A 17,954-nucleotide genomic window follows, 5' to 3' on the forward strand; every position below is an offset into this window, starting at 1 on the left:
TCTCTCACCCCGTGGACAGGTATTCCTCCTGCTCTACGCCGCTGACCTGCTGGTCCGACTGACGTGGAGCCTGAGATTGGACCCTGACAACTTCTCCATCCCCTACCTCACCGCACTCGGCGACCTGCTGGGCACCGGTTTCCTGGCCCTCTGCTTCCACGCCGTGCTGTCCATCGGGAACTGGGTCTGAAGCCAGACTGAACTCTGTGCGGAGACACTCGGGACAGTGGGAGAGGCAGCTGGTGGCCGAGACTGAGCAACATGGAACCTATCTCACTGTGCCCCCTGCCTACCCCTCACCACACAACGTGCTGGTCAGCGTGGTCTGTGCCAGGCTGCTGAATATTCCCAGGACACAGGGGACCTCACCATTGCCCAGGATGAAACCCCACAGAGACAGGCTGTCCGGCCCCTCTACACTCTGTGTGTTCTGCCCCACACCCAACGTCCCCACCACTCACACCCTGCTCCTGCACACCCATTTCTGCTCTTTGCCTTGCCCTCTGTGTGGGAAGCCAGCCCACATTCCACAGAAAGCAGCTTCACCAGAATTCCTGAAGGGATTTATTAGTGCCTACCTCTGCATGAGGCCCCCATCGCTCACCAAAGGGGTAACTTCACCACAGCTCATCCCATCAAACCCATGAGGAGGTTCTGAAAGGTACTGAGCTCTTCTCAGCCAATTCTAGACTTCCAGTTCTGGTACCACATTAGTAAACACTTTCTGCACCTTCTCATGTGCCTTGTCAGAATTATTAATCTGCCAGAACTGTTCAGATGATGTGTTAAATAACCTAAGTTTAACATAACTTTTCAGTTCTTTCAGAGATGGTCTGCATGCTTGTGATATTATAACAAGTGTCACAATGTTTAATGATAACAATCTCTACAGCAGTGTGTGTGTGTGAGACCCGTCCCCCAGTGAGGGTCAGTGTGTGTGTGTGGGACCGTCCCCCAGTGAGGGTCAGTGTGTGTGTGGGACCTGTCCCCCAGTGAGGGTCAGTGTGTGTACGGGACCTGTCCCCCAGTGAGGGTCGGGTGTGTTTCTTGCCACACAGACTGCTGTTGAAACAAGATCGTATTTTGTTATGGTGCTGGGGTCACTCACCGGGGGCTGGGATGCCGGGTGTGGACAGGGCTGTGTCTGCCTGCGGCCAATCAACATTGGCAGGAAAGCAATGGGAACAAATCTGGAACCTTCTCTGTCATTTTGCCAGGAGTGCTGGTACCATTGGGTGACCAGCTGTCCAAATCTGTCCCAAGTGGGAAGGTTAACCACTGATGAAAGGGGTCCAGTCCCTGGGAAATAATTCACCAAGGCAGTGCACCTTTAACTGTCAGTCAGGATCCTGTGACCTCACATTTAAACTCCCTGCTGATCCCTAATTGCACCTTGTTGGAATCGCCTGAAACCCGGTCTGGTGGGAGTTCCAGAACTTGCCACCTGGTTGGCTGAGAGCCCCCCCTCCTGCCCCCACCACCCCCGCCTCCCCCCGTACCCCTCCTGCCCCCTGCCCCCTCCTCCCAGCTCCCCCCAGCCGCCCCTTCCTCCCCCCAGCCGCCGCCTCCCCCAGCCCGCTCCTCTCCTCTGCCCCCCCCCCCCCCCCACCCTCCAGCCCACTGACCCAGGGGACCACTGGGATTGGATCACACAATCTGCACAGGCAGCAATGGGAGGGAAGGGGACAGATCACCAGCAAAATAGAAACTTACAAAATATTTTTATTTAAAAAAAACATTTGACCAGTTTTGATCGGAGCTCAGATTGTTTTGGGCACCAGCTTTGAGTCCACATTTCTAACAAGTTCACATTTCCAGAGTCACAGGGACAGCCATTACTGTGGTTAACCATATTAACTAATCAATAAAAAAAAAGTGATGCTCCATTTAGCCAACTGCTACAGAGAATTAAATAAGGATTAAGTAAATTTGCACCATTTGCTGGGATTATCCAAAGTAACTACACAGTACCAGGTAATAAGCAACTATCCAGACCAGGAGTGAACAACCATTCAAGATAGGAGTTTAACTAAATTACTCATGCATAACTAGTGGTAACCAAGGATTCCTCCTGCTTGTAATGTAAGGATTAACTAATTGCTCAGAATTGGGCATCAACTGTGTGGAGCTGAGAGAATGGGGAGGGCTGGGGGAGGAATTAAATAAATAACACTGGGTGTCTTGACACCAGCTAACCACCGGCAGCCTCAACCACTCCCCACTCAGCACCAGTTGACAGGCACCGACCTGGGGCACCCAGGGGGAACCTCCACCCATGGGAACCCAGCACCAGGGGGATAAGCACCCATGGGCCAAGTACTGGAGGCAACCAACACCACAGCACTTGGCACCCAACAGACCCAGCACCAAGGGATTTGGCACCCAGGAACTTGATTAGACGGTGCATCAAGTACAAGAGCTGAGCTGTCATGTTGCAGCTGTATAGGACGTTGGTGAGACCGCACCGGGAGCACTGTAAGATTCATCAGGATGTCCCCGGGACTGGAGGGCTTGAGTTATAAGGACAGGCTGGGACTGTTTTCCCTGGAGCAAAGGAGGCTGATAGAGGTGTATAAAATCACGAAGTTGGGGGCGGGGGGGGGGGACATAGGCTTTTTTCCCCCAGGGCAGGTGAGTCTGAAACTAGGGGCAGAGGTTTAAGGTGAGAGGGGAAATATTTAAAGGGGACCTAAGGGACATGTTTTTCACACAGAGGGTGGTGGGGATATGGAACGAGCTGCTAGAGGAAGTGGTAGAGGTGGGTACAGTTACAACATTTGAAAGACACTTGGACAGGTACATGGATAGGAAAGGTTTAGTGGGATGTGGGCCAAACACAGGCAAGTAGGACTAGCTCAGGGAGGCATCTTGGTCGGCATGGATGAGTTGGGCCGAAGGGCCTGTTCCATGCTGTATAACACTATGATTCTATGACTGAGTAACCGGGAATTAAGGGACTGGGTTCCTGGGGCTGAGCATTGAGCCTTCTCCTTGCCTTGGGAAGGCCCATCCCACTGATTCACCCACTCCCTGTACAACAGGAGCTCAAGAACAGGCTTTAACCCACTGAGCCAGGTCCATCATTAATTGGCTCAGGTCTGCTCTGCACCTCAACATTTACTCTGCCTTGTCCATATGCCCTGAACCAACAAATCCATCAAGCTTCATCCAGAGCCCCAGCTGAGCTCTTTGATGAAAGAAATGTCAATGAACATGTGCGGTGATGTTCTAAGTACAGATGTACAAAAGGCATTGGTTAAACCACCAGAATACTGACTTGTTACAGGACATTCCTGGTACAGGACAGGCATAACAGTTAGCACTTGGCTAAGAGCTGGAGCCAGCGATGATTTACTGACTAGAGGGGAGGACACACTGACCCTGCCAGAGCTGGCATTGATGTTCACTTCCTTAGTCTTAATACCCAGGACTTGGGTGACGGCAGCCCATTTTGAAGAGGGGTGATTGATACCAGATGGCGGTGGAGAGGACAACAGCAGAATTCAGAGATACACAGACTGCTGAAATCCCTGAGGTACGACGGGCACAAGCACATGGGAAAATAGGCCATTTGGCCCTGCAAGCCTGCCCTGCTATTCAACGTGATCATGGCTGATCTACGCTGGCCTCAACTCCTCTTCTGTGCCAGCTTCCCACAGCCCTTAATTCCCTGAACTTGCAGATATTTGTCTAGCGCCACTTAGAGTACTGGGTCCAGTTCTGATCACATCATTCTAGGCAGGATGTGGAAGCATTGGAAAGGGTGCAGAGGATATTTACCAGGATACTACCTGGTTTAGAGAGTATGGATTATGAGGAGAGACTAAGGGAGCTGGGGCTTTACTCTTTGGAGAGGAGGAAGAGGATGAGAGGAGACATGATAGAGGTATACAAAATATTAAGAGGAATAGATAGAGTGGACAGCCAGCGCCTCTTTCTCAGGGCATCAATGCTCAATACAAGAGGGCACGGCTTTAAAGTAATGGGCGGGAAGTTCAAGGGAGATATCAGAGGGAGGTTTTTCACCCAGAGAGTGGTTGGGGCATGGAATGCGCTGCCTCGGGCGGTGGTGGAGGCAGGTACATTGGTCAAATTCAAGTGGTTACTAGATAAGCATATGGAGGAATTTAAAATAGAGGGATATGTGGGAGGAAGGTGTTAGATAGTCTCAGGCAAGGTTTAAAGGTCAGCACAACATTGTGGGCTGAAGGGCCTGTATTGTGCTGTCCTGTTCTATGTTCTTAAATATATCTAATGATCTGACCTCCACCACCCTCTGAGACACAGAATTCCAGAGATTCACCACCCCCCCTGAGAGAAAATTCTGCACAACTCAGTGTTAAATAAGATACCTTTTTGCGTAGAGTGTTCTGGGGACAGCCCGCAAGTGTCGCCACGCTTCCAGCACCAACATAGCATGCCCACAACTTCCTAACCCGTATGTCTTTGGAATGCGGAGCACCCGGAAGAAACCCATGCAGACACGGGGAGGACGTACAAACTCCTTACAGACAGTGGCCGGAATGACCAGCCGCATAATCTGGCACCTGCATTTTCTTGTTCGAGACTCTCCTACTAGTGGAAACGTGGTTGCAGGCAGGCATCATGGAGAGCAGTATTACCCTAACTGTGCTCTGCAGTGTAAGCAGTATCTGCCTGAACGCCCGCTCAAGGTGCAAACTGCATTAAACCCAAGTGCAAGGCACGGCTGCAGGACGAGTAACACAGGGTGCTACAAGGGCCAGGAGCAATGTGGCCACGCAGAGGTTGGGGCTGCTCACGCTAACTTCCTCCGTCTTCACTGGGACAATGGATACATGGATAGGAAAGGTTTAGAGGGTTATGGGCTAAATGCAGGCAAATGGGACTAGCTTATGTGGGCATCTTGGCCGGCAGGGACGAGTTGGGCCAAAGGGTCTGTTTCTATGTTGTATAACTGTGTGAAATATAACAAGCCGTCCTGGCTGTAAGAAAGGGCCTCAGTTCCTACCTCAATCGGTTCTGGGTTGCCCTGAGGGAGGAGAAGTGATGGGAGAGGAAGATATGTGTCCCTTATTTGGTAAAGGTCCCATTGACCGGACAAGGCTGATGGTGAGGACTTGCCCTCACCATCATTGGTGACGACTGGAGGAAACTCTCACTGGTGCTGGTGAAGGCACAACACCTCCCACACTGCCACCCCAACCCGTCACCCTGAATTCCAGTCACCACGTGTGCAGTCTAGGACCAAGCTTTCAGAAAATGGCCTTGGCCGTTGTGGACTTGGATGAGGAAAGGTTTCTCCACCCACAGATGAATCTTTGGAATTCTTTCCCCTGGAGCGTCATGGAGGCTCTGTCACTGACTCTGTCACTGACTTCATCCATACATTTCAGAATAATACAGGAGTCGACACGCGGGGATAGGGCAGGTAGAGAAATAGGTCATCACTCCCCCTTCACTCTCACTCCACCACTCTGTCCCCCATTGCCCCTCCATCCTCTCCCCCACTCCCCTCTGCTCGTCCCCCACTGACCACTCACCCCTTTCCCTTTTCACTCTCCCTCCCCACTTCCCCCACTCCATCTTCACTCCTCCCTCCCTCTTTCCCCATTCCTTCCTCCCTCTCCCACCCTCCAATCCCTCCCCTCACCCCCACCCCCTCACTCTCCACTCTCCTTCCCCAGTCCTTCGATCCCTCCCTGAGTCCCGGGTGTCCCATCGTTCACAGGAGACCCCCCCCTCCGTCCTTCCCTCCACCCCCCCCTTCCCTCCCCGACCCCCGCGCCCCAGCCACCGTGCCTGCGCCTGGCCCCCACCACCCCCCCCGCAGGGGCGCGCCCCCTCAGCCGATGTCCAGGTAGGCGGGCACACTGTAGTTGAAGAGCTCGAAGTCGAGCCGGTAGATCTGGTAGAGCTTCCTGCGGTAGAAGGCGGAGACGTTGCGGAAGAAGGCGGCGGCCATGGCGGCGGTGGTGGTGTGGCGGCCGGCGGCGGGGAAGGCGACCGGCCGCTCGGCACCGGCCAGCGCCAGCAGGTAACGGGCGTCGGCCGCCAGCGTCTCGTAGCGGCCCAGCACGTCGTAGCGGATGAGGCAGGGGTGGCAGAGCGAGTGCGCCGGCGCCCAGTGCTCGTTGAAGGGGCCATCGCGCCGGGTGCGTGGGTCCGCCAGGTACCAGGCGAACTCAGGGAAGGAGACGTCGGCGCCGAGGCGCAGGGCGCGCGCGCTGGGGCGCGCCCTGTGCCGCCGCACGATGCGCGTGCCGTAGCGCCGGTGGAAGGCGGTGTTGTAGGCACGCGTGAACTTGTTGCGGTAGGCGGACACGAGCCGCTCGAAGGGCTCGCGCACGAAGACGAACTTGAGGTAATGGCGGAGGCGCCGGTTGATCTCGGCGGGCGGGAAGGCGTCGAGGGTGGGCAGGTTGGCCGGCGAGTGGGCCCGGCGGGCCGGGATGGCCAGCGGCTCGGCCGCCTGCCCCGCCAGCACCATCAGCACCCGCTTCCAATTGGTGCATGCCACCTTGGGCACGTAGCAGTAGAGCAGGCGGTGGTGGTCGTCGACGATGAGGTGGCGGAGGTCGGCGGGCGCCAGCAGCCGCCGCGGGCCGCCCTGCGCCGCGCACGCCTTGTCCAGCAGGGCCCGGCGCCGCTGCTGGAGCTGCTGCTGGGCGTCCGTGTCAGCCGGCTGTGGGGGGGACACAGGGGTGAGTGGGTGAGATGTCCTGTCCCTAACTCCATCCCAGTCTGGTCAGCTGTCCGGTCCCCAGCCCCGTCCCACCCCCAGACCCGTCCCAGTGTGGTCAGCTGTCCAGTCCCCAGCCCCGTCCCACCGTGGTCAGCTGTCCAGTCACAAGTTGCTGGTCCAGGCAGGGTCAGGTCTGGTGCCCAATCCCGTAACCTGTCCAGTCCCCTGTCCCGCTGTGATCAGTTGTCCAGTCCCTCTGGAAACCTGTCCGGCCATGGTCAATGTCCAGGCAGAGTCACTGTCCATCCCCTCTGGTCAGCCATCCGTCCAAGGTCACCTCCCCACCCCCCAGAGTTAGACATAATGACCTTCCATCCCCACCCACCACTCCCTGTCCCAAGGTGCCTTCCCGTGCACGTGGACGAGACCCAACCCTCGTCCCTCTCACTTCTTCCCTTCCCACCATCAAGGGACCCAAACCGTCTTCCAGCTGAAGCAGTGATTCATTTCCACCATACTGGAGAAACCAAACATGGACTGGGTGACCCCGTGATCCTGAGCATCCCGTTGCCTGACACATTAATTCTCACTCCCACTCCTGTTCCAACCTCTGCTGCCATAGTGAGGCCCAATGTAAACTAACAGAACAACATCTTCCGTCTGGGCACTTTGCAACCATTTGGAATGAACATTGAATTCTCCAACTTCAAGTAAACTGCTCTCGAATTGTTTCTCATTACTGTGCTTAGTCCTCTTCTCACCCTGTTTCTGTGAAATGCCTCGGTAACGGTCAGTACTTGTGCTCCTCATCACCGGATCTGCCTTAGCCAACCTCCATCCAGGCTTTTGTCTTACAGGAAGTGTCCCTGACCCAAAACGTTAATTGGATTCTCTTTCCACAGCTGCTGCTTGGCTGGCTGAGTTCTTCCAGTCTGTTTAGCTACAGAGTGAAGCTCCCTCTGCACTGTTCTGTCACACACTCCCAGGGCAGGGATTAACCCTATTTCTCTCTCCACAGATGCTGCCCGACTTCCTGAGTGTTTCCAGCATTTTTTGGTTTCAGATTTCCACCATCTGCAGTTTTTTTGTTATTTCAAGGGAGATATGCAGTGAGCTTCCTGTGGGAAACCCACAGCATTCCAGGAGATTAAACCCTTGGTTTGGCAGGGGGAGGGGGAGGGGGAGGGGGAGGGGGTGGGTTAGCCCTGACATTTCAGTCTCATGGGGGGGGAGGGGGGGGGGGGTCAAGGCACTTGTGCCAGGCCGTTTGCTCGACCTTGCCGAGCACCTGTGCAGCGTGCCGTCACACTTTGTGAACGTCCGTCCTCTGGCCCAGCGCTCTCCTTTCAGGAAGTTTCCACTGTATTGGAGGTGCATCAATAGCAGTGAGTGCCTCATCCCTAGGAGTGGGGGAACATTTTCAACTGTACCCTCGTGGTGACAGATTGCTGCAGTCCCCACTGCAGCCAAGCTTCAATGGAGAAGTTGATGGAACTGACAGGCTCCCTCGATATCCCGTGAATTTTCCATTCTGACCCCACTGTACACTGTGTTTAAGATCCTGAGGGTCAACCATGTTGGTGGGTCTGGAGTCACATACTGACCAGACCAGAGGGCCCCCTCCTCTGGAGAGTGTTATTAGGGATGGGTTTTCATGATAATCTGGGAGTTTTATAAATCGCTGGAATGGAGACCTTTTATTTCAGAATTTAAACTTTGCACACACTGTGATGAGTTTCACCTCTGGACATGTCCAGTAACGTGACCACTGTGCAACCATACATTGCACCAGAGACCCTGGTTCAATCCTGATCTTTAGTGCTACGTGTGGAGTCCGCACGTTCTCCCTGTGACCATATGGGCTTCCCATGGGTGTTCCAGTTCCCTCCCACATCCCAAAGATGCACGGGTTGGTGGGTTAATTGGCTGCAGTAAATTGCGCCCGGTATGTATGAGGGGTAGAATCTGGGGGGAGTTGATGGAAATGCAGGGAGAATAAAACTTGGTCTTAATGCAGGATTAGTGTAAATGGATGGTTGATGGTCAGCAGGACTCAGTGGGCCGAAGGGCCTGTTTCTGTGACACTGTACCCCTCACAGGCATCAAGGATCCACAGCTGGGATGGCAGTGCTGACCTGTCAGTGGGGGAGTATTATTGCAACGCATGTTCCTCGTAAAGCAGTGGCTGTTGTAAAGCTCAGCCTGAGCAGCTACAGATGGCACTCTTGCAGCGTGCAGATGGGCTCGGGGTGGAGCTCCCTGTACTGCAACCAGAACAGAAAACGCCAGAAGCACTCAGGCTGGGCAGCATCTGCAGAGAGAGAACCAAGCAGAAACATGGACTCCTTTCCCTCCCCACAGACGCTGCCTCAGCTGCTGAGCGTATATGATTTTGTTTCAGAACACCAGCAGTTCTGTGTCAACTCCCTGTGCAGACGGGGAGAGTCTAACACCCACTGCGCCAGCCTAACACTGGCAAACAAATGAGGCATCGGGACAACCTCATCGTTGGGAGCTCTGCAGAAGATGCAATTAGTCGGCTCTGGAACCCTATTTGTCCAGTGATTGCAGTTTGCTGCATTTTTGATCGAACTTTAAATGAAAACTAGGGACTTCCAGATTGAACTCTACAACTTCAAGGGGACAAGAAACAGGAGTAGGCCATTCGGCCCATCAGGTCCACTGTACTATTGAACATCAGGCCTCAGCTGATTTTGGCCTTGGCTGCGCTGACCTGCCCGTTTCCTGCAAGCTTTCACTCCACTACACAGTGCATTTTGTCCTTGAATGTGCTCATTGACACAACCTCTGTTGGGACGCCCTATGAGAAGTTCTTCCCCACACCCCCCCACCCCCGCATGAATTGGGCAACCCCTTATTCTGAAGCTCTTCTCCCATCCCCCCCCCCCCCCCCCCGAGCTTCACAGTGCATCTGACGTTAAGTGCAGCGAGGACGCAAGAGATCACAGAACACACACAGATACCCCAGGGGGACTTCCTTGGGCAGTGTGGTGTCTCATGTAGTCACAGCCGACGGGGGGAGGAGGGCTGCCAACCATGTGGAGCGTTCCAGCATGGAAGAACATCCCAGAAGTGGGACATTCCTGAGCACCTCCCTGCCCAGCTCGGGGAACTGATGGGTAGAGTTACGCACTCTACATGTGACCCCTCTCCCACCTCCACCGACTTGCCCAACCATCAGTCACTTGGCCGCACTGACCCTACCCATCCTGCCTCACTAATCAGAGAGCTCCCTCCACTACAGCACTACTGCCCCATCAGTGGTTCCCTGTCCTGACCCTCATTCCCAACACCCCACACACAGCCTTTTCTCTCCCTCCACCCCACACAACACCAGGAACAGGCCCCGTGGGAGGGGCGGTGGAGAGGGAGCACCGCACTGTGGGAGAGGAAGTACCAAGGGAGCATCGTACTATGGGAGGGTTGGTACTGAGGCAGGGTCACACTGTGGGAGGGGCCGTACTGATTGCCCGGCGCTGTTGGTCTACGGGCACCCGGTGCAGCGCGGGGAGGGGCGCGCGGCGGATCTCCTGGTGGGTCTCCTGCTGAGCCTGGCCAAGCTGGCCATCCACGGGATGCGGTGGCGGGCGGCCAAGGGTACCGGCAGGTCGGCCTGCCTGCCCATCTTCCGCGCTAACGTGCGCGCGCGGGTGCATTTAGAGAGGGAGCACGCGGTTTCCGCAGGCACCCTAGCTGAGTTCCGCGCTCGGTGTGCCCCTCAGGGGATCGCGTGTGTGGTGGACGGTACAAACGCGATTCTCATTTGAAGTGTCGCGTGGCGCGTTGACGGGTGTAGCGTCGCGTGTGTGTTTTGCTAGTATTAGTTGCACTCTCTATCGTAGTATGTCGTTGCGTAGTTTCTTCTTTTCTGTATTAGATGTGCATTGACACTGGTTGTCTTTTGTAGTGCTTTTAGCAAATAAACGTTTATTATTAAAAGAAAAGGGGCAGTACTGAGGGAGGGTCACATTGTGGGAGGGGGGGGGTCTTTCAAATGAGATTGTTAACCAAGGCTCCACCTGCACCAGTCGCTGGATGTAGAAGATGCCACAGAGGAGCTCTACATTTATATCCTAGTCACCACCCCTCTAGTAGATCATTATCACATTCCTGACCGTGGGACCTTGCTGTGCACAATTTTGAGCTGAACTTCACACACGAGAGCAGTGACTACACTGCAGCGTTGCTTCCTTGGCTGAGGTGTCCTGCAGTTGCAAAAGACACCAGCTGAATGATAATTCTTCCACATTTAAAAATCAGCTCGACAGCTGTGGGACGTGATGTTTCTGTTTAATAGTAGGCTGCCATAATGCTTTGAGGCTTTGCTGTAATGAATAACATCGAGCCAAATCCCATTTGTCACTGGGCAATAAACTAACCCACAGTGTTTGATTCCGAAGGTTAGTGTGATTGCTGGGACCCTGAGTATTTCAGCTGATGGTTCCAGCAGCCCCTGAGTATCCTTCCACACACCAGCCCCCTCCCCTCCCCTCCCCTCCCCTCCCCACCCCCCCCCGCCCCTCCCCTCCCCTCCCCGCCCACCCCGCCCCGCCCCGCCCCTCCCCGCCCCGCCCACCCCTCCCCTCCCCTCCCCTCCCCGCACTCCCCTCCCCTCCCCTCCCCTCCCCTCCCCAGTCCAGCTCTGCACTCTGGTTCCAAACTTTGTTTCTAGAAAAATTTCATGTCTTCCCACAAATATGAAACACTCTTTGCAGGATTTTCCAGCTCTTGTTTCTTCCTCCCAAACATAGAACAGTACAGCACAGGAACAGGCCCTTCGGCCCAGCTGGGATTAGTTAGATGAGTGAAGCCAACTGACAGACATTAGTTAGATGTCTTCACTAACCCTGTCTGCCTGAACATGGCCCATATCTGCCAGTTCATGTTTTTTTTATTTTACGCAACAGTCTGGTAGTTTTATGGCTACTATTATTGATTAGAATTTTTGTTAAATTCTAGACTTATTTATTTACTTGAATTAAATTCCCCAATTTCTATGGTGGTATTTGAACTGATATTTCCAAATCAGCAGTCTAGTATCTGTCTGCAGCTTCCTTGCAACGTTCCAACGAGGCCCAGCATTAGCCTGAGGAACTAGACCTCATCTTCCGCAGCCTCCAAGTGTCAACGTCAAACTCAACGATTTCAGGCAACTTCTTTCTCTGTATCAGGACTGGCCAGGTCTGCTGTAAGGGTATCTGCGTATTAACTCAGTTTTCCTCCCCACAGACACTGCCCAGTCTGCGGACATTTCCAACATTCTCCTTTCACTTCTCACCAACAGCTCTGACCCACATTTCACAGCTTCAACCTGTCCCATGTGTGAATTTTTCTCTCTGTCTAACATCCTTTAGCATTTAAGTTCCTGTCTAAATGTCTCTTAAACGTAGCTCGTGGCTTTCATTAACTCACAAAAGCCTTCTACTCCATCAACAGTCCTTCCCAAGTCTGGCTTTTCTCATAAACTCATCACAAGCCTCTCCAGTGGTGCACATTGCGATTCTCAGCAGTGGATCCACCAGTGACCCCATCCCAGTGCAGATAGAGATCAAGCACAAATGCTCCAAACGCTCAGTCTTGCTCAGAGCAATACTGCAGCCTGCCTCCAACACGAGCCTACATTTGGGGATCAGCGGTGGCGAGTCAGCAGCTTTAAATTCCTGGGTGTTTAATTCCTGGAGATATCAGATACCCTGTCCTGTGCCCACCCCACAGATGCAATCGTAAGGAAAGCACACCAGCGCCTTTACGTTCTTAGGAGGTTAGGGAGGTTGGGCTTGTCACCAAACACACTAACAAACTTCTACAGGCGTACTGTTGGAAGTATCCTGACTGGTTGCACGATGGTCTGGTACAGCAATTCAAATGCACAGGAACGCAAGAAGCTGCAGAGAGTAATGGATTCTGCCCAATACGTCACGGGCGCATCCCTCCCCACCATCGGGAGTATCTACAGGAGGTGCTGCCTCAAGAAGGCAACATCCATCATCAAAGATCCCCACCATCCGGGCCGTCCCATCTTCTCACAGCTCCCATCGGGCAGGAGGTACAGAAGCCTGAAGTCCCACACCACCAGGTTCAGGAACAGCTACTTCCCTTCAACCATTCGGTTCTTGAACCAACCAGCACAACCCTAATTACCACTACAGTTTAGCGACACTGTGACCACTCTACACTAAAATGGACTTTTTTTGTTCTAATTGTGTTTTATCATTGTAAAATTGTGTGTAGTTTCTGCTTAATTTGTTTTTCTTGTGAATGCTGCTTATCTGATGCTATGTGACTGTGATGCTGCTGCAAGTAAGTTTTTCATTGCACCTGTGCACACATGGACTTGTGCAGATGACAATAAACTTGATTTTGACTGACTTTTCTACTGGAGTGAGTTAATCAATAGGCTGAGCAGGAAACGCCCACCACAACAGCACTCAGACCCTGTTACTGAGTTACCATGTGTGCACACTTGAAGACCAAGCTCCAAACCATTGTTGAGTCCTACACTCACTACATTGAGCTGTGAATAAATATCCATGAGACAAAGGTCCTTCAGAAACCTGTCCCACTACACAACCTCACCACCGAATTTCAAAGTGCTGAAGAACATGGATCATTTTCCATCTCAGGGGCTGCCAAGGACAGGCATTGATCAGGACTCACCAATGTTGTCAGTATGCCAGTCCAACCTCTGGCCAACTGAGGAGAAGGGTGTTTGAAGATCAAGACCTTAAACCCAACACCAAGTTCATGTTCTCCTGGACAACAGGGATTCTCGTTGACTTCTGGGCAACTGACACCAGATACATGGAAGTACTGGAGGAGCACCGTCGGTGCTGATTGTTCCTCTCTTCACAGATGCTGCCTGACCTGCCAGGTGTTTCCAGCCCTTTGTTTTTGTAACCACCTCAGGGTTCCATTGGATGGAAGAGATTTCAAGAAGCAACAGAGAGCTGTCACGTCCAACACTTCCAAGGACAGATTAGTTAACATCATTCCTTTTCCATTGCTCTTGGGATCTTTCTCTGTCTCAACTGGGCTACATACCCTGCAGCTCAAGAATACAACCCTGCCTGCACCCTGAAAAACTTCTCAGGCACGTACAGCAAGTAGTTAAGGCAGAAAATGACAGATTGGGCTTTATTGCAAAGGGATCGGAGTTTAGAAACAAGGTGCCGTTCCAGTTGTACAGGGTGTTGGTGAAGCCTCGCCTGGAGTCCTGGGCAGTTGTGGTCCCTTTACCCAAGGAAGGATCTAGTAGTATTGGAGGCAGTCAGAAGTAGATCCACCAGGTTGTCCTATCAAGAGAGGCTGGACAGTGGGTTGACAGTGGGAGTTTAGAAGAATGAGGATTAACTTCATTCAGACATATAGGATGCTCAGGGAGCTTGACAGGGCGGATGCTGAGAGGTTGCCACTAGTGGGAGAGTCATGAACAAGAGGACAGAGTCACCATAAAGCTGCTGGACACTTAAAACCAACATGCGTAGAAGTTCCTTCTCACAGAGGGTGGTGAATCGCTGGAATTCTCTACCCTGGAACGTTGTGGAGGCCGGATTATTAGAGTGGAGGGAGGTAAATCTTTGCAGGATTTGGGAATTGAGGGTTGTGGGGAACTGGTACAGAAGAGGAGATGAGGCTTAAGGTGGACCAGCCACCATCATAGTGAATGGTGGGGCAGATCTGAAGGGCCGAGTGGCCTACTCCTGCTCCTGTTTTCTATTGAACTGCCTCCGAGGCACTCCATTCTAAAACATTTATCATGATGCACTCCTGCAGGTGTCCCAGAGAGTCACACAGCACAGAAACAAGCCCTTCCACCCAACAGGTCCATGCCGACCAAGATGTCCATCTAAGCTAGTCCCATTTGCTTGCATTTGGCCCATATCCCTCTTTCCTATTACCATATCTGGACCACCCTCAGGGTAAAAAAGACACCTCTCAGGTTCCTATTAAATTTCTCCCCTCTCACCTTAAATCTATGCCTTCTAGTTCTTGATTCCCCAACCCTGGGAAAAAAGGCTGTGTGCATTGACCCTATCTATGCCCCTCATGATTTTATACTCCTCTATAAGATCACCCTTCATTCTACATTCCAAGGAAGCTGCTCAGCCTCTCTCCATAACTCTGAGCCCCAGCAACATCCTTGTAAAAATCTCCTCTGCGCTCTTTCCAGCTTAACGGCATCTTTCCTATAGCAGGGTGGCCAAAACGGAACACAATACTCCAAATGCAGCCTCACCAACGTCTTGTACAACTGCAGAAGAGAGGAGCCACCAACCAGCAGATCACTGATCATCGGCAGTTACACAAGCCCACACAGAATGGTGGCACAAAAGCTGAACAAGGAAACCCTGCGCTGGCATTCCCTCCAGAGCTGTGGGTGTGCCACACTGCCAGTGGTGCTGTCAGATCAGCATTCAACACATTCAGCCCCACAGAGACGTGCAAAAGATCCCACAGACTTTATTTCAACAAGAGCATTGCACCAAGCAATATTCTTCAAACCACTTCACTGAAGCAGGTTATCGAGCAACTGTGGGATCTTGCTGTGAACAGATAGACTGCCGTGTTTCCTACATTACGGTACTATCTGCACGTCAATTGTCCGCCATTGTCCATGAAGTGCTTTTGGATACATTTAATAAATGGGGCAGTAGGCCATCCAGCCCTTCAAACGTGCTCTGCTATTCATCAAGAGCAGCTCCATTTTCCTGCACTATCCCCACATCCCTCAATGTCCAGTAATTGGACCTGCTCAGTTCTGAATGAACTTAAGAGAACATAGAACAGGACAGCACAGTACGGGCCCTTCAGCCCACAATGTAGTGCCGACCCATGTAACCCTTATCTCCAATCTATCCCCCTCTCTACTTCACTTCCCATAACCCTCCATTTTTCTTTCATCCATGTGCCCGTCTGATAGTGTCTTAAATGACCCTATTGTATCAGCCCCTACCACCACCCCCCGCAGTGCATTCCAGGCACCCACCACTCTCTGTGTAAAACAAACCTGCCTCTTACATCTCCCCTGAACTTTCCTCTGCGCACCCTAAACGGGTGACCTCTTAGTATTGGTCATTGCCGCCCTGGGGAAAAGGTGCTGGCTGTCCACTCTGTCTATGCCTCTCGATCTTATATACCTCGATCAAGTCACCTCTCATCCTCTGTCGCTCCGAAGATAAAAGCCCTACTTTGCTCAACTTCTCCTCATAAGACATGCTCTTCCACCCAGGCAGCATCCTGGTAAATCGCCTCTGCACCCTCTCCAAAGCTTCCACATCCTTCCTATAATGAGGTGACCAGAACTTAACACAATATTACAAGTGTGATCTAACCAGAGTTTTATAGAGCTGCAACGTTACCTCTCGGCGCATGAACTCAATCCCCCGGCTGATGAAGGCCAACGCGCCATACGCCTTCTTAACCACCCGATCAACTTGTGTGTTGGGAGGGTGGTTAAGAAAGTGCATGGTGTGCTGGCCTCCATACTGGGCCTCGACAGTGTCTGGAGGGAGAATTCCCAAAATTCACCTCCCAACCCTCTGGTCAGACTAAAGACCAAGAGAGACTGCAGATTCTGGAAATCTGGGCAACACACAGAACGCTGGAGGGACTCAGCAGGTCAGGCAGCGTGTGTGGAAGGAATTGGACAGTCAACCTTTCAACTTTTCTCCTCACCTCAGTGCTAAATGGCCCACCCCTTATTCTGAGACTGTGCTCCCTGGCTTTGGACTCCCAGTCAGGGGAAACAACATCCCTGTATCCATCCTGTCAAGCCCAGTCGAATTAGAACATAGAACAGTACAGCACAGGAACAGGCCCCTAGGCCCACAGTGTCTATGCCAATCATGATGCCAATATAACCATTGCCACCTGCCTGCATTTGAATCCATTCCCTGCATGTTCATGTGTGTGTATAAGTGCCTCAAACACCACTATCGTGTCTGCTTCCACCACCACCCCTGGCAGTCTGTTCCAGGCACCCACAACTCTCTGTACAAAAAAAAATTTGTTTTGCCTTTAAACTTGCCCCCCTCTGACTTTAAACCTACGCCCTCTAGTGTTTGGCATTTCCACCCTTGGAAAAGAGAAGATTTCTTTATTAGTCACGTGTACATCGAAACACACAGTGAAATGCATCTTTTGCGTAGAGTGTTCTGGGGGCAGCCCGCAAGTGTCGCCACGCTTCCGGCGCCAACATAGCACGCCCACAACTTCCTAACCCTTACGCCTTTGGAATGTGGGAGGAAACCAGAGCACCCGGAGGAAACCCACGCAGACGCGGGGAGAACGTACAAACTCCTTACAGACAGCGGCGGGAATTGAACCCAGGTCGCTGTAAAGACTGACTGTCTACGCCATCTCTGCCTCTCATAAATTTATAAACTATCAGGCTCCAACACTAGTTTGTCCAAACTTCAGACAACACTCTCTAATCCACACAACATCCTGGTAAAACTCCTCTGCACCCTCTCCATCTCGGGTCTCAGCCCAAAACGTTGACTGTTTATTACCAACTTGCTGACTTCCTCCAGCATTTTGTGTGTGTTTCTCCAACAACTCTTGTTGTTTCCAGCTGAGTGAAATAATTCGAGAACCAGGCAACCATTCCTAATTTTTGGCAAATGTTAAAGAGAACCTTCCAGAGGAAGACCAGGGGATAATGGAAAGCAGAAAGATGCAGACAAAAGTTATTGCGTTCTCCCCCACTCTCCAACCACTCATGGGCTTCTCCAAAACATCTGGTACTTTTTATTGGGTTTGCAGTGCTGCCAAATGGTATTACATCTTGGCTACTCTTGTACAACTTGGAATTGTTTCAATGAATGTCCTTGACTATCAGATTATTAAACACCAGGCTCTCGATAACTGCCAGCAATCAACTTCAACTAACGTATGCAGTACATCAGGCCGCTGATGTAAACAGACACAACCATTACACCAAGAGATACCAGAGAGGGTGTTACCAGGGCTGGGGATAATGTGGCTTCAGGATCAGAAAGCCACCACCCCCACCACCCCCCCCCACCCCAATCAACACCTTGACCAGCTGGCTGTTCAACAACAGCAGGCATCATAGGCTAGCCCAGTCAATCCTTAGGTAAAAGCAGCCTCGCCACAGGTAGACAGGGTGGTGAAAGATATTTATATATTAGTCACACGTATATCGAAACACACAGTGAAATGCGCCTTTTTGCATTAGTGAGAATGTTCTGGGGGCAGCCCGCAAGTATCACCACTCTCCCAGCGCCAACATAGCTTGCCCACAGCT

General features: G+C 52.3%; 1 protein-coding gene across 3 annotated transcripts in view; it reads left to right on the forward strand.

The window, feature by feature from the left end:
• The window catches only part of LOC127571246 (solute carrier family 41 member 1), a 33,598-nt gene extending 32,820 nt beyond the window's left edge, over positions 1-778 (forward strand). For 2 of the 3 annotated variants that reach the window (XM_052017472.1, XM_052017471.1), the window contains exon 11: positions 20-777. In XM_052017472.1, the coding sequence (XP_051873432.1) occupies positions 20-190 (171 nt within the window). In that variant the 3' untranslated portion in view covers positions 191-777. Of the gene's footprint in view, positions 1-19 lie in introns of all 3 variants that reach the window. The other variant, XM_052017473.1, reaches the window with a different exon arrangement.
• The last annotated feature ends 17,176 nt before the right edge of the window (positions 779-17,954 follow it).

Source organism: Pristis pectinata, chromosome 6 (assembly GCF_009764475.1).
Source record: "Pristis pectinata isolate sPriPec2 chromosome 6, sPriPec2.1.pri, whole genome shotgun sequence".
Lineage (NCBI taxonomy): Eukaryota > Metazoa > Chordata > Chondrichthyes > Rhinopristiformes > Pristidae > Pristis > Pristis pectinata.